The 20,710-nt window shown below is 49.1% G+C and overlaps 1 protein-coding gene across 1 annotated transcript in view; it reads right to left on the reverse strand.

Moving 5' to 3' along the window:
- Positions 1-20,200, reverse strand: part of KCNK13 (potassium two pore domain channel subfamily K member 13) — a 109,589-nt gene extending 89,389 nt beyond the window's left edge. Inside the window, exon 1 of the mRNA XM_086319153.1 lies at positions 19,604-20,200. Within this exon, the coding sequence (XP_086175279.1) occupies positions 19,604-19,943 (340 nt within the window). The 5' untranslated portion in view covers positions 19,944-20,200. The remainder of the gene's footprint in view (positions 1-19,603) is intronic.
- Between the last annotated feature and the right edge of the window lie 510 nt (positions 20,201-20,710).

Here is a 20,710-nt window from a genome sequence, read left to right on the forward strand (position 1 = left end):
CTTTAACATCTGTCTCCCACACTTCCATATCTTCTGCCTGCCAAGCCTCAGTATTTTAACTGTGGCTTTACCGCATCTGTTTTTAATAACCTCTGTTCACCAGTTTAAAACCCTCTTCTCTCTTCATTTAATCACTTGTTGGAAAAAAGAACCGGAAGGGATGGATGTTTGTTAGCACCGGGTCCTATCTCCTCCCCAAACACAGGATTATGAGAGTCTAGAGGGTTTTCACAGAGGAGTCATGAAAATTCACAAAAAGCGTCTTTAAAAATGGAGCTCTCTTTCCCACAATGAGATTGACTTTATTCTTGAATAACTCTTGCCAGTGTTTAAGTGATGCAATTCTTAACTTCGCTGTTTTTCTTACCAACTTCCACTCGTCTCTCAGCCCTGGAAACCCCAAGACTCTCCCTTAGCCCTTTCCTAAACCTCATGTTCCTAAATCATCTGCAGAAGCACTTCACCCCACCCAAGAACAGGGTATTAGAGTGCCTAATACCCTTTATGAGTCCCTTAATACCCATAAATAATGAAGTATTTATGGGACAATCACTTTGGCGGGGTTGGCATCCCAGGTTTCAGAATGATCTTTCCCACAGACACTTGGGCGTTATCCAAAATCAGTATGGCCAGTATCCAACGAGACCTCGGAGGCGCTCTCCGTTTCACTGTGCCCTGTCAGCTGCATACTGTATAGAGCTCGATGCATTTGTAATTACTGAGTTTCCTTTGAACCTGTCACTGTTCACCATTTCCAGTTAGTGGGTCTTAATTTCCCAGAGGAAAACCTTTGGCTGGTCACAAAGTTCAACCTCATTTATTACACAGCTAAAGAAGAACCACTTCTTTGCCTACTGATGGGGGATGACCAGAGAGAAATCAACAAGAGTGGGATCCAGTCTCCACCCATCCCATCGGGAGAGGCTTGACTGCTCTGTGATCAGACTGGAAGCAGTTTCTAAAAAGCAGTATCACACAGGACACAGCTCTGCAGCTCTTTCCTAATTTCCTGATAAAGAGCCAGGTGACAAGGTCACTTGGTTCTTACGTCTCAAAGAGGCAGGGCGGACCTCAGCTCTTAGGTCGGTGACGAATGGCAGGTGACACTCAGGCTGGACGGGGTGGGCACAGGGAGCACACACGGCTCTTCTTCAGCCAGTGGCTGGCACGTAGGAAAGCTGACCCAGCACGGCCAGATTTCTCATCTTCCAAGAGAAATCAGAAATCTACACTTTGGCTGGAAATCTCATTTTTAAAAGTTGACCGCTGCTTTGAGTCTTCTCAAACACCCCACAGCCCATGTTAGCTTCCTGGAACTGGCTGCTACAGGCTCATAGGAGCATATATTCTCTCTACACCTGCTTTCAGTGAATTCACGTTCATAGCTTGAAATGTTCGTGGCCATTTAGGGAATATTTACATCACAGAAACAGGCAAATGCTGCAATGCAAGTCAGGCTCTTGTTTCTTTGCTCTTTAAGCTGCCACCAAACATTTCTCAGCACATCTCCACCTGTGGGCCAAACAAATCATGGCACCTCTGGCCAAAGCTGCAACTTCTAATTTAAATATTAAACTAGAAGTGGTGGTGGTGGTGTAGTCGCTCAGTCTGACTAAACTCAACTCTTGAGACCCCATAGACTGTAGCCCACAGGGCTCCTCTGTCCATGGGATTCTCCAGGCAAGAACCCTGGAGTGGGTTGCCATTTCCTTCTCCAGGGGATCTTCCCGACCCAGGGAGGTAACCTGGATCTCCGGCATTGCAGGCGGATTCTTTACCAACTATTAAATAACCATAAAGAAGTAGCTGTTGTTCACTCACTAAGTCGTGTCCAACCCCATAGACTGCAGCACGCCAGGCTTCCCTGTTCTTCACCATCACCTGGAGTTTGCTCAAACTCATGTCCACTGAGTCACAGCCTTGTTGGGGCAAAGGGGCCCGCGTAACTCAATGAAGCTATGAGGCGTGCAGTGAGGGCCACCGGAAAAGGACGGGTCAGAGTGAAGAGCTCTGACAAACCCTGGTCCATGGGGGAGGGAAAGGCAACTGCTCAAGTATTCTTGCCGTGAGAACCGCTTTAGTTCAGTTCAGTCCAGTTCAGTCGCTGGGTCGTGTCCGACTCTTTGATCGTGTCCGACTCTTTGGTTGTGTCCGACTCTTTGATCGTGTCCGACTCCTTGCGACCCCATGGACTGCAGCACTCCAGGCCTCCCCGTCCAGCCCCAACTCCCAGTTTGCTCAAACGCGCGCCCATCGAGTCGGTGATGCCATCCAACCATCTCATCCTCATGAGAACCCCATGAACAGAAGTAGTATATAAATGCAAGGAAGCGCTATGTGTTCCCGACCTGGTGCTGACAACGAAGAGTGCACGTGGCGCCGCGGGCGCGTGGAGGGGCAGGCTGAGGCGCGGGGCGCCGCCAGCTGAGAGCGGAGGAAGGGCGCAGGAGGCGGCTCTGAGCCGAGCCGCGGCCTGAAGACGGCGCGCTCTCTACACGCGGCTGTAACGCTCGCGGCCGCCCCGCGGCTCCCAGCGGCTCCGGCATCTTCTGCTCCGTGGCGATCCTCCGGGGACCGCAACAGCCTGAGCTGTCTTCTGAATCACCAGGAAAAGCTGAGACTGTGCAGTGATGGGGCAGTAAGAGTGCTTCAAGCCAGTTTTCAAACAGCTGCGTGTGGATTAAAGCTCTGCCAGCCACCCAAGGAGCAGTGATAAACGACCATTTCCCCTTTGCTCTTCATTCAAAGTCCGCCTAACCTCGGCCGGGTTCTCGATTCCCGTTTCTGTGACTCGGAGCTTTTGGCAGTCTGGGGAAGCCTGCCGCTCTCCACTGTCTCAGAATGTTTTGTTTTTGTTTTTTAATGAGTGAAATAAAGTGCATACGACTACAAAAGCCATCACATTAAAGTTATGAAACTGGGAGACAGACGCTGGTGCATTGCGTGTACCGCGTGCTCAGCCGTGTCCGACTCTCAGCTGTCCCACGGACGTCTCGGCGTCCCTCCAGGCGCCTCTGTCCATGGAATTTTCTAGGCATGTGGGTTGCTGTTTCCTATTCCAGGGGATCTAACCTGTGTCTCCTGCATTGCAGGTAGATTCTCTACCCGCTGAGCCATCAGGGCGTCCCATGATACAGTATGTGAGCAACCTTACTATATCAGTAGATAACAAGAACAGGTCTAACAACCACCCTAAGTCTGCAGTGTGACGAAGGGCTGGCACGCTGGCGTGTGCCACATGCTTAGGTGAGAACAATCCATCGCTGATTTCTGCTGGTGACAAAGCTGCAGGGGCTACTCGTTCTGCCTCTGAGCGGTTCTCTACACTCTCCACTGAAGGAAATCCTAGAGGCTGCTCAGTCAGAGGTCAGTGAACACAAAGATGGAATTCTTTTCCCATCCAAATGTCTAGCCTCCTTACAGTGATACTTGAAAACAACAGAACATTATTGAAAGAGATTAAAGGAAAGGAAAGGAAACTGAAGTCGCTCAGTCGTGTCTGACTCTTTGCGACCCCATGGACTGTCGCCTACCAGGCTCCTCTGTCCATGGGATTTTCCAGGCAAGAATACTGGAGTGGGGTGCCATTCCCTTCTCCAGGAGATCTTCCCAACCCAGGGATTGAACCCGGGTCTCCCGCACTGTAGATAGATGCTTTACCATCTGAGCCACCAGAGAAGTCATTATTGAAAGAGATTAAAGGATCCAAATAAATGAAAAGACACGTCATGGATTATAACACATAATATTTTAAAAATCACAATATTCCCCTAGTTGATGTACAGAGCCAACACAAGCCTTCTTTGCAGAAACTGACAAGCTGATCTTAAAATGCACACGAAAGTTCAAGGCACCCGTAATAGCCAAAACAATTCTGAAGAAGAACAACAACCCTGGAGGATTCACACTTCCTGATTTCACAATTAACCACAAAGTTATAGTAGCCCCGGCAGTGTGGAGCTTGCTGAGGACATACATGGAGATCAGTGGGACAGAACTGAGAGTTCAGAAATCAACCCTCACATTCATGGTCAACTGATTTTTCACCAGGGAGTCAAAGCTATTCAATGAGGGAGAGTATAGTCTTCTCAACAAACGCTGCTGGGGCTGGACGCTGCACGGAAACACTTCAGCTGGACCCTTGTCTCATAACGTGCACAACAGTGGGTTCAAAACAGATCTACAACCTTGATGCAAGAGCCAAACTACAAAACTCTCAGAAGAAAACACAGGCACAAATCTCTGTGACACTGGATTAGGTGACGGTTTCTCATATGTGACACCGAAAGCATAAACAACAAAGTAACTTGAAACAGGAAAAGAAAGGAAATGAAATCATTAACTTGAAAAGATGCCGCAATCGCATGTTCTCTGTAGTGTCACTTACAACAGCCAGGCCTCGGGAACAACCTAAGCGTCCGTCAGCAGGTAAATGGATAAAGAAGTCGTGGTACATGTAATGGAATACTAGTCGCCCATGTTCTAAAAAGGAGGGCTTCCTTGGCTGTTCACTGGTTAAGATGCCATGCTTAACCGCATGGGTCACAGGTTTGATCCCTGCTCAGGGAACTAAGATCCTGTATGACATGTGACGTGGCCAAAAAAGAAAGAAGGAAATGCTACCATTGTGACAACATGGACGGATCGAGAGGGACAGACAAATCCTGTATGATGTCATTTATATACAGAATCTCTTTAAAAAAACAAACCCCGCACCTTAACTCATGATACAGAGAAGCTGCCAAAGGCGGGGGTGGGGTGCAGTGAAATGAACGAAAGGGATCCAAGGTGCAAACTTCCAATTATAAAACAGATTAAGCCCTGAGGATGTTTAAAAAAAGAATTATAAATGAAGAACTATCTGATGATAATAAAGACAGTAGGAGAATCGCAAAGGAGAACTGACAGTGTTTAGACCGACGCTTAATAGCGGGTCCTTAATAAACAGCTTCTGAAAACATTGTTAAAGACAGTCATCAGACAGTGGAGAAAAGAATTAATGAGCTGGAAGATAAATGGAGACTCACAACTAAACTATGGAATTAAGCAAATAGATGAAAACAAAGCAAAAGTAGTTGATAGACCAAAAAAAAAAAAGGAATATCCACCTAGAGAATAATAACCTCAAGACTGAAAAGCCAAAACAACCCCCCCACCCCGCCCCCCCGCAGGATCGTCTGAACAAACCCTAAGAAAACAGTTTGCTACACAGCGGTGTTGCCGCACAACACTGTCCTTCCCTTCTGTCTTAATAAAGGAACCTTAACTGTGTTCACGTTAGCGACCAGCCTCCGTGCAGATGACGCCTGGGCAATCTGACACGATTCTGGCCAAGGAGATGTAAACAGAAGCGGAGACTTCCAGGCAAACTCTCGGCACTCGCTGGCACGCACTTTCTGCCTTTTCATCTCTCTCCTTCTGCCTTGGTGGCATTCACAAGGCCCGGAGCCGCAGCAACAATTTTGTGAGCAGGAGGAGAGCGCTGCCGTCTAAGCCTGCCTGAGCAGGACAGAAAGACGGCGCCGGGACACCGGTGGCCTCGTGGACTATTCTCCCAGGGCTAAAACGCAGACCACTGGACTTCTCACGAGGCAGGAAAGGCAAACCTCTATGCGATGAGGCCACTGTTATTGGGGTTTTCTGCTATAACACAGACTGTGGCTGATTCTGCATTTGTCATCTTCTTTTCCTTTTTAATATCTGAGACAAAGAAACAGTACGACAGGAGCAATCCAACCTCAAGACTGAAGTGCTAATACAAGCGGCTGCAACGACAGACGTACGAGAAGCAGGGCGCACGCGCGCAGAAGCAGCCGGCGCCGAGCGACTGCTTCCTTCCTTTCCTCGCCCTTCCCCGGCGCTAAATGGAACACTATTTTCAGACCACGTAGGAAAGCCGTTCTCTCCAAGGTTAATTATCTGGCATCTACTTTCTGTTTGAAAGCGGAAGCAAGGCTTGAGAAAATGCAATGGTAATAAGTAAATTATTGATCAAAGCTCAAAGGTCTAGAGGCATGAAAAGAAAGAACAACTGAAATGAAGAAGAAAGTACAAATAAAGAAAAGCGCTAGAAATCACTGGAGGGGGTAACGGAGCGGATGTGTCGTCATCAGTTATCAGATGTGATGATTCAAGGCAGGTTCGTAGGTGCAAAAGTGTAATTTTTTAAAGTTTATATTCTGTTCCAGAGAACAAGATACATCGAGGAGTTGGCGAGACAAGGGGGTTAGAGAAAATGGGGCTGAAACCAAAGACGCAAGACTCTATCGTTCAGAGAAAGAAGCCTCAGTTTTATAGAAAAATATAAAAAATGAAGGCAGAAATCGCTTTTATCCTCAGATAATTTAGGTAAGATTTTATTCTGATTGCACTTAAAATGACAAAAAGGATACGCAGTCTACTGTAATAGAAGGCATAGAGTTGAAAAGTGAATAGAAAATGAGACAGAGAAAAAGACAATGCAAACGAGAGCAAATGTTAAATGTGCCGACTCCCCTAGAGAAATACTTTAAACTGTCAACGAGTATAAAAATGTATTAAACAAGTTTCTACTGGATAGCACGGGGAACGACACTCAATACCCTGTAATAAATTGTAATGGGAAAGAAGATGAAAAAGAATATATGCACGCATGCCTGAAGCATTTTGCTGTGCCAGAAACTACAGCACTGTAAATCAACTAGACTTCAATTCAAAAATGGGAAATTAGTGCTCGCTTCAGCAGCACATATACAAAAATGGGAAATTAAAAAATTAAGTGGCTTACTTTCAAAATTACAACTAGAGAGATGTTCTAAAAGTCAGCAAGTCTCTGCTAAGATTAAATGCAGGAATTTAATTAAATGTAAGCGTTTAAGACACTTGGTCCTTGGAAGGAAAGCTATGACAAACCTAGATAGCGCATTAAAAAGCAAAGACAACACATTGTTGACAAAGGTCCGTCTAGTCAAGGCTTTGGTTTTTCCAGTGGTCATGTGTGGATGTGAGAGTTGGACTGTAAAGAAAGCTGAGTGCTGAAGAATTGATGCTTTTGAACTGTGGTGTTGGAGAAGACTCTTGAGAGTCCCTTGGACTGCAAGGAGATCCAGCCAGTCCATTCTAAAGGAGATCAGTCCTGAATGTTCATTAGAAAGACTGATGCTGAAACTGAAGCTCCAATAGTTTGGCCACCTGATGTGAAGAGCTGACTCATTGGAAAAGACCCTGATGCTGGGAGGGATTGGGGGCAGGAGGAGAAGGGGACGACAGAGGATGAGATGGCTGGATGGCATCACCGACTTGATGGACATGAGTTTGAGCGAGCTCTGGGTAAAGGACAGGGAAGCCTGGTGTGCTGAGGCAACAGTTTAAAAATAGATGTTAGCATATAAAGCATTAAGAGATAAACAAAAGTATTAACAGAATTTAAAGCTACTCAAGTGATGAAATCAATAACACTGAATGTATATGTCCTCAGACACACAATGTTGTATATATATATATATATTTTTTTTTTTTTTTTAAACTATGTTTAGAGGGTGGGGATTATGTCCCTCCTGCTCCAAAATTCTGTAACATAAAAAAACCCAGCTGAGATATATACAGATACCAGGATGTAAAGAAACAGTCAAGTGAAAAAAAAAAAACAGAACTCTGGAAAATGCACATTCTCAAATCATTATGTGATACTTTTAGAAATAAAGCATAATTATATAGCCAACCATACAGAAACATTTTTTAAAAAGCCCTTTTGAATAACATTGTGATGAGTTAGAACCAGAGAATGGGTGAGGATATTTATCTCAACCATGGAGAGGACTCACATTTATGAAAAAATATAGAAGAAAATGTCAGTCAAAATGAGTGTATTTGTTGTTCAGTGACCCCATGGACTGCAGCACACCAGGCCTCCCTTCTGCTGCTGCTAAGTCGCTTCAGTCGTGTTCGACTCTGTGCGACCCCATAGACGGCAGCCCACCAGGCTCCCCCGCCCCTGGGATTCTCCAGGCAAGAACACTGGAGTGGGTTGCCATTTCCTTCTCCAATGCATGAAAGTGAAAGTGAAGTCACTCAGTCGTGTCTGACTCTTAGCGACCACATGGACTGCAGCCCACGAGGCTCCTCCGTCCATGGGATTTCTTGCCTGGAAACAGGCAAGAGTACTGGAGTGGGGTGCCATTGCCTTCTCCGCAGGCCTCCCTGTCCATCACCAACTCCTGGAGTTTACTCAAACTCATGTCCATTGAGTCGGTGATGCCATCCAACCATCTCATCCTCTGTCGTCCCCTTCTCCTCCTGCCTTCAATCTTTCCCAGCATCAGGGTCTTTTTTAATGAGTTGGCTCTTCGCATCAGGCAGCCAAAGTACAGAAGCTTCAGCATCAGTCCTTCCAATGAACACCCAGGACTGATCTCCTTTAGGACAGACTGGTTGGATCTCCTTGCAGTCCAAGGGACTGTCAAGAGTCTTCTCCAACACCACAGTTCAAAAGCATCAATTTTTTTGGCACTCAGCCTTCTTTACGATCCAACTCTCACATCCATTCATGACTACTGGAAAAACCATAGCTTTGACTAGACGGACATTTGTTGGCAAAGTGATGCCTACGCTTTTTAATACACTGTCTAAGTTTGTCATAGCTTTTCTTCCAAAGAGCAAGCATCTTTTAATTTCATAGTGGCAGTCACCATCTGCAGTGATTTTGGAACCCAAGAAAATAAAAGTCTGTCACTGTTTCCACTATTTCCCCATCTATTTGCACAAGGTGATGGGACCAGAAGCCATGATCTTAGTTTTTTGAAAGTTAAGTTTTAAGCCAGCTTTTTCACTCTCCTCTTTCACCTTCATCAAGAGGCTCTTTAGTTCTTCTTTGCTTTCTGCCATAAGGGTGGTGTCACCTGAATTTCTGAGGTTGTTGATATTTCTCCCAGCAATCTTGATTCTAGCTTGTGCTTCATCCAGCCAGGCAATTCTCATCATGAAACATGAGTGTATGTGAGTATATAAAAATCTTTTCTACATTCCAAAAAAGAGTCATAAAAAAGGTAGCAGAATAGGATAACTACTTTGAACCCATGTAAGTAAATACATACAACAGAGATAAGACCTTGATGTGTACCCCTGGGCTTGCAAGACGGCCCTTAGACAGCATAGAGAATCCCAGGATTCTTGGAACATAGTTTGAAAACCAGTTGCCTGGCTGGTCTCTAAGGTCAATCTGATTCATCAGATGCTTAATACTAGGGAAGACCCAAGACACAGACAGCTTTGGTGCCGATACTCTGCTCACAGGCAGAGTCAGGAAGTTGCTTATGGGATCAAATATGTCCAAACTGGAGAGAAAAATTCTGGGGGCAGCCAGACTCTAGGCACATTAGTTATGTGACGGGAAGAAGGCTGCAACTTTGAGAATGATCAAACGTTCCAATCAAAGGTACAGGCTCTGTTTAAACGGACTCCTGGGAGGTAGGCAGAAAAAATAAAGGAGGGTGGGGCTTCACTGGTGGCTCAGACGGTAAAGATTCTGCCTGCGATGTGGGAGACACAAGTTCGATCCCTGGGTCAGAAAGATCCCCCCGCAGAAGACAATGGCAACCCACTCCAGAATTCTTGCCTGGAGAATTCCACCCAAACCTTTTACCATCCTGAGAGTCTGCTAAACAGATCATCTCTGTCTTCTTCTATGATCCCAGGTCACCTAAGGGCCATCACACTGAAAAAAGGGGTTGTGACCTCTTTAACTGGCAGTTCTTCCCACAAGGACCCCAGAGGAGGAAACGGCAAAGAAGTGGTGGGTCAAAGTGCAGGTTCTAAAGGGACAGCCCACACCACTTCCACTGGGGGCTTCAGACACTGCCTGGAAGCTCTCTGAGGCTCACATCCTGGTCTGCAACCTGAGAACACTAACAGCACCTACCCTGACGGGGTTGTCCCAAGAATTAACATATTTAGAGAGGTATAACCTATGGTAAGCCCTCAATAAATTTCATAATTTTTATTAAACACAAGACTGAAAAATAAAAATCACATTTAACCCCCAAATCCAACAATTTAAGGATGGCTAAATAAACTATTCTACATTAATTAAACACATAAAATTCTTGGGAAAGGGAATAGGAAATGCTGTAAAAAGAAAGGGGAAGAAATAACAGTACAGCCTTATGGAGGACAACACGTATGCGCAGTCACTAGAATCAGAAGAGTCAGGAAAGTGTAACTGCCTCCAACTCGTCTTAGAGATTAGAGGGCGTGCAAGGAGGCAGTGGCCGTGTCAGAGTCACCTTCTTGGTGATCAAGTGTCCTGCACAAACAGATACTTAAGGGAACTCCAAAAATGAAGACGCTGCTGAAGGTGGGACTCCCTGGCAGTCCAGGGCTAAGCCCCCACGTTCTCAGTGCAGGGGGCCTGGTTTGACCCCTGGTCGGGGAACTGGATCCCACAGGCAGCAATGAAGACCGGAGACCCTGCATGTCGCAACTGAGACCCAGGGCGGCCAAATAAATACATATATATTTTTTAATTAATCAACTTTAATACAGATCAAAGAAATTCTTACCATGATGAGATTAATTTTTACCTATTGGTACAACAATCTGCTCATGTTACAATGGTTATATGGAAAATGAGTGTTAGTTGCTCAGTCGTATCCAACTCTTTGTGATCCTGTGGACTGGCCGCCAGGCTCCTCTGTCCATGGGATTTTCTCCAAGAAAGAACACTGGAGTGGGTTGCCATGCCCTCCTCTAGGAAATCTTCCTGACCCAGGGATTGAACCCTCAACTCCTGCATCGGCAAGCGAACTCCTTACCACTGAACCACTTGGGAAGGCCCTCTAGAATACATTACACGGCGCTAATCATGAGCCACGTCCAGGACACACAGAGGGCACCAGTATAATTATCTCTGTCTAGTTAAAATGAGTAAAACTGTTGTTGAAAATCTGGTCATCAACCTGGAGGCTTGGGATGGGGGGTTACCGAGGGAGGCTTGAGAGGGAGGAGATATATGTATAATGATGACTGATGGGCGTTGCTGTACGGCAGAAATCAACACAACATTATAAAGCAATTAGTCTGGTCACCACACTGAGTGGCCTCCCACTGAGGTGGGGCTGGGCGTCCCAGACCCACACAAGCCACAGCCACGCTCTCAGTCCAAGGCCAGCACACCCCACATCCACAGAGCTGCTCTATATGACTGCTCCTCACCTCCTGACCACCCGCTGGTGCAGGTCTCACCTCCTCTCCATTCCAGCCCCTCCAGCAGCTGGTCTAAGTCCTGAAGCTCAGGGAGGGGCCCACCTTGTCAGCAGCCTTCTAGACTCCAGAGTTCTCAAAATTTAACATGGTTATGATTTACCACAAGGAAGAACCAACCCAAGTGTCTGTGAACAGAGGAAAGGATAAACAAAATGTTCATGCATACAATGGAATGCTGCTGCTGCTGCTGTCACTTCAGTTGTGTCCGACTCTGTGGGACCCCATAGACGGCAGCCCACCAGGCTTCCCCGTCCCTGGGATTCTCCAGGCAAGAACACTGGAGGGGGTTGCCATTTCCTTCTCCAATGCATGAAAGTGAAAAGTCAAAGTGAGGTCGCTCAGTTATGTCTGACTCTTAGTGACCCCATGGACTGCAGCCCACCAGACTCCTCCATCCACGGGAGTTTCCAGGCAAGAGTACTGGAGTGGGGTGCCACTGCCTTCTCCCACAATGGAATGCTATTCAGCCATAGAAAGGAATGAAACTGTGATGCATGCTACACCATGCTTGAACTCTGAAAACATTATACTTAGTGAAATAAGTCAGACAGAGAAGTATAAATTTACTTGCACTTACACACGTGACCTCCCAGTAGGTTCTAACTCAGCTGGTCTGGGGCAGGCCTGAGACTCTGCATTCCTAGCAAGGTCCAAGGTGATGCCCGTCCTGCTGATTCCAGGACCACTCTTTGAATAGCAAGAATCCTCGAAGTGAAAGTGAAGTGAAGACGCTCAGTTGTGTCCGACTCTGTGACTCCATGGAGTGTAGCCTACCAGGATCCTCCATCCATGGGATTTTCCAGGCAAGAATAGTGGAGTGGGGTGCCATTTCCTTCTCCAGAGGGTCTTCCCGACCCAACGCAAACCCGGGTCTCTCGCACTGTGGTACTGACTTTACCATCTGAGCCACCAGGGAAATCCCTAATTTTGAATCGTCCAGGGTGGTCTCCCTTTCCAACCCTAGCCCAGCTCCTATCACACATGCCCTAAGCGCACTCCACGTGCTGCCGACTGAGAGCCACCCAGGGGAGTTTCTCAAAGGGCACCAGGAGCTCTGAAAGCGGGCCCTAAACCTGCGCTGAGACAAGCACCACCGTCCCCGCGGAGGAGTTCTCATGGACGGCGACGCCAGTGCAGAATCCACCGCTGGGAATCGGGCGCGGCCCTGCGCCTGGGCAAGAGGGGCTTGTGCTGAGCTGCGCCGTGCCCCGCGCTGTGCCCCGCGCCTAGCTGTCCACGCAGGCGCACAGGCTTCCCTTTCACGATGATGGCGGAGACGCTGTGGGGAAGATCACTCATTGTATTATCTTGTCCTTTTCATGACAGTCTATAGAAGACATTGTTATTCACACTTAAGAAGAGGTGGGTGTTTTCTAAGCAGTCAGACTGAGTAAAAGCAATCATTTAATGGCTGTCCTTGCCTCTTTCAACAACTGGAAAACTCACAGGCAGCTCTGGGGCTCGTTTTTGACAATCGCGTAGGCCCTCCTGACACATCTCTCTGGGTATTAACACTTTGTGGCTTAACTGTTCTATCCCACTCGCGTTTCCTCACCCCTTCCCAGTCTTAAATCCACTCGGATCCATTTCTAGCACACTGTGCACACGTCTGGTAGGCGTCCGTGTGTTCACCAGGATCGAGCTTTGCCCACTCTGGGCTCTTGGGAGAGGTGTGGTTCTCCAGGTGCTCGATGTGGTCAATGAGACACGCGTGGAGGTGGCCTGTCCCACCAGGCAGTGCCCGTTCACTGCCGGTGCCCCACTCCTCAGCCCTTCCTGCCCCTTCCCCAGCAGTCCTGGGGACATCAGCTGATGAACATCAGCCAGAAGCTAAAAGAAGCCTGGAACACCGGGCCAACCCAGCAGACAACTGTCCTGGGGAGGCCCCTTGCCCACAATGCGCTCTGGGGTGGTAAGACGTAATCTCTTATCATATTAAGCTACTGAGAATCCCTTGGACTGCAAGGAGATCCAACCAGCCCATCCTAAAGGAGATCAGTCCTGGGTGTTCATTGGAAGGACTGATATTGGAGCTGAAACTCCAATACTTTGGCCACCTGATGTGAAGAGCTGACTTACTTGAAAAGACCGTGATGCTGGGAAAGACTGAAGGCAGGAGAAGGGGACGACAGAGGATGAGATGGTTGGATGGCATCACCGACTCAATGGACATGAGTTTGGATAAACTCCAGGAGCTGCGATGGACAGGGAGGCCTGGCATGCTGCAGTCCATGGGGTAGCAGAGAGTCAGACATGACTGAGCGACTGAACAGAACTGAACAGAGATTATGGAGTAGCCCAAGGCTTTAAGCCTACCCTGACCATATCAGTTTGCAAATGATCTCATCTCCTTTGTGGACAAAAGCTGAGTTATAAATACACAGGCAAGCACAGAAGCAAACGCCTAACAGATGCCTGCCTGAGTGAAAAGGGCACTTACAGAGGTTCACCCACAGGTTACACTGGTCACCTACTTCTCCAGCTGCACTTCAAGCTCATTCTTGCTTCAGGGCTGCTCACCAGCCTCTTTTAGAACCAACATCCCTGAGATGCGTTTTAATATTCTGTTCTGACTTTCCGCACTGTGGTGAAATATACAGAACATCTGTCATCTCACCCGTTCATAAGTGCACAATTCACTGGTATTAAACGTATTCACACTGTTACATAACTATCACCACTATTTACAGCCAAAACTTTCTTTTATTATTCCCCACAAAAATTTCATTAAACAAGCCTTCCTTTCTTCCCTCGGCTCCTGGTGGTCTCTTTTCTGCTTTTCATCCCTATGAAGAGTGCCTATCCTCGGCACCTCATGTAAGTGGAATTATATTTGTCCTTCTGTGTCTGGTGTATTTCACGCAGTATGTTTTCAAGGTCTATCCAGGTTGCAGCAAACACCACAACCTCATTCCTTTTTATAGCTGAGGAACACTGCACTGTAGGCGTGCACATTTTTAATCCATTCGTCTGATGCTGGACACTCGGGCTGGTTCCACCTGTTGGCTCTTGTGGCAGCGCCTCAGTGAACACTGGTGTGCAAATTCAGGCAGACCTCTTTTCCCTGCTCTTTGCTTTATTGTGCTTCACGGTATTGGGTTTTTCACAAATTGAAGGTTTGTGACAACCCTGTGACGAGGAAGTCTGCAGATGCCGTATTTCCAGCAGCATTTGCTCACTTCACATCTCTGTGCTCCGTTTTGGTAATTCTTGCAGTATTTCACACTTTTTCTTTATTGTTATATTTGCTCTGGTGGGCTGTAGTCAGCAGACCCTGATGTTACTACTGTAAAAAGACTGACTCACTGAAGGCTCAAGTGATGGTTAGTACTTCCTCGCTATAAGGCATTTTTAAATTAAAGTGTATACTTTTTTTAGACATAATGCTATTGCACACTTAATAGACTACAGTACAGCATAATCACAAATTTCGCACGCACGAGGGAGGCAAGAGGTCGCTTTACTGCGACACTCGCTTTACTGCGGTGGTCTGGAACTGGACTCACGACAGCTCTGAGGGGTTCCTGTATCTGTTTGAGTTTCTGCTTTCAATTCTTTTAGGGGAATGTCATGTGAAGTTCTATGTTTAAAGTTTTGAGAAACTGTCAAATTGTTTTTCACTCTGCTCTCACTTTTTTTTTTTTAATGGTTAACAACTTCATAATACATATTTATGAATCTCTGCATAATTTCAAACAAACACTTAACTTGTGATCAGTGTTTCCCTCTATATAACTTACAGGAAAAGCCACTGCTCTGACTTCTAAATCAAAGACTTTTAATCAATTAGGGACCTCCCTGGTGGTCCAGTGGTTGGACCTTCGCCTTCCAAAGCAGAGGGTGCGGGTTGGATCCCTTGTCCGGAAGTTAAGATCCCACATGCCTCGGGGCCAAGAAGCCAAACATAAAACAGAGGCAATATTGTAACAAATTCAATAAAGACTTTAAAATGGTCCATATCAGAAAAAAAAAAAATTTAAAAAGGTCTCAGACAGCAGTTGCATGAAATCCTCAACAGGAAAATACTGTTTATGAGCATCACCCACGGTCCTATGTAATGTTTCCCATATGAAATGCCAAGGGGGAAACATTTTTGAGGATTGTTGCTGTTTTCCAGTTGCTAAGCTGTGTCCGACTCTTTGTGACCCCATGGACTGTAGCATGCCAGGCCTTCCTGTCCATCACCAACTCCTGGAATTTACTCAAACTCATGTCCATCGAGTCGGTGATGCCATCCAGCCATCTCATCCTCTGTCACCCGCTTCTCTTCTTGCCCTCAATCTTTCCCAGCATCAGGGTCTTTTCCAATGAGTCAGCTCTTTGCATCAACTGGAGCTTCAGCTTCAGCATCATACTGGGATTGCGTACTGGGAAAAGGTTTATGCTTCCTTTTTTCTCATCAGAATGCCAGTGGGGGTCATGACTCTGCCACAGTACATGCAGCCACATTCGAAGCCTAAATAGTCATTGGTGACACTCAGTCCACGCGCCTGGGATCTCCTTTAACCAGTTCTGGGCGCACTGGCCTGATTTCAAATGGCCAGTGCCTATATCTTATCAGAAGGCTACTCTTGGGCTGTCCAGGGACAATCAGGCCAGAAGTATCTGGGAATTACTTTTTTGGGCTTCCCTGCATCCTCTAAGCAGCTTTTGACCAGTTTCTGGTGGGCGTGGGTGTATAAACGCCCCAGCTCCCTTACCTGGGGTGAGTCTGGTTCGTGAGCTTTGCGCTGATCCCCACAGCTTCCAGCCTGGGATTGAGCATCAGCTGCCCGCTCTGGCTTCTGCCTCACGGTACACCCTGCAGTGATGGACTTCCCTTTCCTGTATCGGTTCCTCCCTCACCTCCCCGTGTCTCTTGAATCTGCCAGGAAACTGCTTGCACCGATTCTTTGCTCAGAGTCTACATCCGAGGGAACTCAAGATAAGATGGAGCTCCCCTCTGGCAATTTCTTAGATCCAGTTGCTTTCCATATTTCTGTTACTGTTTCCTAGTTCTAAAGTTTACTTACATTTTATGATTATTCTGCTGTGAGCTTTCTTGTTATCGTTACGTCAACATCTTTGCATGGTAAAGCATAGTGGCACTAATTTTTAGAAGAAAAACCCGTCATGTAATACTACAGTTAAAACACACGACATAAATGGTTTATAGAACATGATACAAATTTAGAAAAATATGTATGTACATGTGTGTCCATGGGGAAAAAAGAACAGAAAAAAGGCACCAACTAACAAGGACCTATTGTACAGAAAACAACATTCAATACATTGCAACAACCTATAAGGGGAAAGAATCTGAAAAAAATAGGTATTACGTGTGTATACCTGAATCACTTTGCTGTACATCTAAAACTAACACGGCATTGTAAATCAACTAGACTTCAGTTAAAAAATGTAATGTACAAAATGTCAACAATGGTTAATTTTAGGCGGAGTCATTACAGAAGGTTTTCTCTTCTTTACAAAGAACATGAAGCTTCCGTTTCCTCATTTATAAAATAGGAATAATCACACTTAACATATGAATCATGTTGATTAAAATTGCGATTAATTTATGCAGCTGGCTGCATCACATCCTCACATGACAATCACAGGGCGTGCCTAATGTGCCCCGGGAAAGGACAGCAAGCACCATTATTCCATCAGCAATTAATGAAATGATTTAAGGAAACGTGAGAAATGAGAGAGTAAAAATAAACCCATACTTACATAGTGCTTTGTACTTTTTAAAGAACAATTAATTATATGAGCTCATTATCCTTTACAAGAACCTTTCAGAGGGGCAGCCTTCGGGAAAGAGTATGGGAAGGAGACAGGACTAATATTTACTCAACAGCTACAACATGCCAGATACCAACATGGGCACCTACAGATGATTCAGAGAAGGACGGGGCTCCGGATGTTAAACCGGCCCCGGTCACAGGCAGGATGGAGAGCCCCGACTCCACACTCGGTCCAGTGTCCTCCTGTCCCGCGGCTACGGTGCTCCATTTGCGCCCCAGGTGAGCTCACACGCCCACCCATCCACAACGCCCGAGGTTCCCTGGCCTTGGTGTTCACCGGTCTACTCCCATTCTGCCCCTTCCGACCTCTGTGTCCATGGGAAGTACAAACGGGTGGCTGTGGAGAGGGTGGGGAGGACTGAAATCTCCCACCAACTGGCTGTCAGTCACTCAGTCGAGTCTGACTCTTCCTGACCCCACGGATTGTAGTCCGCCAGGCTCCTCTGTCCACGGGAGTCTCCAGGCAAGAATACTGGTCTGGGTTACCATTCCCTCCTCCAGGGGATCTTTCCTACCCAGGGATCGAACCTGCATGTCTTACATCTCCTGTATAACCCACTCCAGTGTTCTGGCCTGGAGACTCCCATGGACAGAGGAGCCTGGCATGCTGCAGCCCAAGGGGTCTCACAGCTGGACTGAAGCGGTTTAGCACGCACGGACTTCTGGCGGAGCCCACGGGTCCGTAACCACTCGGGTCGGGTCTGTAACCACGCGGGTCAGGTCTGTAACCACTCGGGTCCTCTCCTCCTGGCCTCCTGCTCACCGGCTGAGGCCCTGGGCTTCTAGACGAACCCAGGCAGTCTTCCCTGACTAACCAGGCCCGAGGCTGATCTGTTACACTCAGTGCAGAATGTTTTCTCCTGGCAGAATGTCTGCCTAAGACAACCCTGAGTGGGAGCATCGGGGAAGTTCGTTGTGTCACCCGCCTCTTGGACAAGCTCTCTGGCAGCTCGGAGCCATAGCAGCAGGGCACCCCCGAGCCCCTGGAAGCCCTGCTGGTGCTCCTGGGGTTCCAGCAGCCAGCCCTGCGCCACTCTGCTTCTGGGAAGCCTTTCAAAGCCCCTCCTCCACTCCAGACCTCTGCTTTCTTCAAAATTTGTGCAGCATCTTCCCCAAAACCCCTTATCACTCATTACATTCAAGGGTGAGCAAGCCCTCGGAGTGCAAAGACCCCCACCCTTTTTCCTCCTGCTGGTAATAAAGGTGTAAGAGATGGTAGCCTTATGCCTCTCGCTCAGAAACTCTCACTAGCTCCCAACTGCCTCTAGTTCAGCTCCAGCTCCGCAGTAAAGCTCCCTCCCTCACCCCATCGGCCAGAAGACCTTCCTAGCTCTGTTTCCACTACTCCATACAGGTCACTGGGCCCTGAAAGCAATCCTCTCCTCTTCCAGAGTGTGAAGTACTTTTTGTCTCCAGACCCCAATCAGGCCAGCACTAACTGGTTCAACCCATAGGTCCCTTCTGCAGACCCCAACCAGCTTCTTCCTGATAGAAAACAATTTCCATCTTCATTAGCACTTTCGCCTCCTTACCTCCAAACTCATATTTATTTTCTCTGTGTTAAGTAGGAAGTCATGGTCAGCCTTTTTAAAACGTGTCTCCCCCTCAAACCAGTGCTTTATGCAAGGCACTAACTCATTTCATTGAGTCCCTTGGATTGCAAGGAGATCCGACCAATCCATCCTAAAGGAAATCAGTCCTGAATATTCATTGGAAGGACTGATGCTGAAGCTGAAACTCCAATACTTTGGCCACCTGATGCGAAGAACTGACTCACTAGAAAACACCCTGATGCTGGGAAAGATTGAGGGCAGGAGAAGGGGACGACAGAGGATGAGATGGTTGGATGGCATCACCGACTCAATAGACATGGGTTTGGGTGGACTCCGGGAGTTGGTGATGGACAGGGAAGCCTGTCGTGCTGTGGTTCATGGGGTCGTAAAGAGTCGGACACGACTGAGAGACTGAACTGAACTCATTTAATAAACGTAGGTTCCTAGTCCCGATCTGTAAGCGTTCTCCTTAATATTCCATGAACTCAAGCTCAGCTTCCTTAACTAGACTGAGCATCTCCCATTACAGAGTGTCTCCAATTGAGTGAGTGAAGTCGCTCAGTTGTGTCCGACTCTTTGTGACCCCATGGACTGTAGCCTGCCAGGCTCCTCCATCCATGGGATTCTCAAGGCAAGAATACTGGAGTGGGTTGCCATTTCCTTCTCCAGGAGATCTTCCCGACCCAGGGATTGAACCCAGGTCTCCCGCAATGTAAGCAGACGTTTTACCATCTGAGCCACCAGGGAAGTCGTCTCCGATTGAGGATCATTCAAATCCCCTGGGGATTTTCTGAACCCGCAGATTCTGACTCCAGGGTCCCGAAGGGGCTGGGACTGCGTTTAGAACAAGCTCCAGGTGACTATGCCGCAGCTGGTCCGCGGACCTCGCCGCAAACAGCAAGGAGGGCCTGTCACCTGCTGGTCCCTCAGCCGGTCCCACCTGCGCCGCCCGGCCGGGCGCGGGGGTGGCTGGACGCGGGGCCGGGAAGCGCGGGGCCCTCCCGCCGCCCCCCGGGGCGCACTCACCGATGGTGGACACGACGGTGCCCACGAAGTAGAAGGCGCCGGGGAAGTCCCAGCGCGGGCGCGCGCCGTCCACGCGGACGCCGGCGGCCGCGGCCTCCTCGAAGTGGCGGAGGAAGCCGCGCAGCGCGTCGCGGCTCAGGTTGTGGCGGCGGCCGAAGCCGGCCAGGCGCTCCTCCCAGCGCTGCCGGGCCTGGCGCTCGTGCGGCCGCTCCAGCGCCGAGAAGACGGCGGCGCCGCCCAGCAGGTAGAGCGCCAGGAGCGCGCCGAGTAGCAGGAAGCGCGCGTTGTCCTCGTTCGCTCGGCCCGGCCCGCAGTCGCCGCCGCAGTCCCGGCCGGCCATGGCCCGGCCTCGGGCCGATCGTCGCCGGGGCTCCCAGGGAGGTGGGGCGCCCGCCGCGCGCTCAGCCCGCCCCGGGCCGCGCGGCCACCGCCTCACCCATCGCCTCCGGCCGCGCGGCTCCCGGGGCCGCCGCGTGGACCGCGCTAGCTGCCACGTCCGCCCTGACGCGCGGTTTCAAATCCTCTTTTTGGTCCACCGCCGCCCCCCCGCCCTCCCGGGGCTGAGCCCGCTTCTGCGGGGCCCGAGGGTGCGCCGCCGTGCCCCCTGGCGCCCGGCCCCGCTCCGGGTGCGGGGAGGGGGGGCAGCGTGGGGCGTCCTCAGGACAAGCCCCGGGCCCGCCCCCAGAGACGGGGTCTGCGGGCCTCGCGGGCTGACGAGGAGCGGGTTCCCGCGATCCCCGGCGCCTCGACAGTCGCTTCTCGGGCCGCCGACGGCTGGGACGCGGGGCCTCGGTCCGCTGGAGCTGCAAGTGCTTCCCCGCTGGGTCCGCGGTGCAGCCGGGCCCCAGCCGCGGCGTCGCGGGGGCCTCGGGCCTCTGGGGTCACCGGCCAGAGGCCGGGGCTCAGGGGCTGGGTGGAGCCGGTCCCCGGGGGAGGCACCCTCACAGAAGTCGGGCCAAGCGCGCTTCTCCGCCTGCGACCGCCGCGCGACAGCCGGCGGCCGGGTTGGCTGGAGGAGGAGACCAGAAAGGGAGGCTGCGGCGAGGGGGCCAGGAGACTATGGGGCCCTTCCCGCAGGAAGCCCCCGTCACCGCGCCCGCATCGGGC

Source organism: Bos grunniens, chromosome 10 (assembly GCF_055505025.1).
Source record: "Bos grunniens cultivar Pamir isolate PY7600 chromosome 10, Bosgru_T2T1.0, whole genome shotgun sequence".
NCBI classification, from domain to species: Eukaryota; Metazoa; Chordata; class Mammalia; order Artiodactyla; family Bovidae; genus Bos; species Bos grunniens.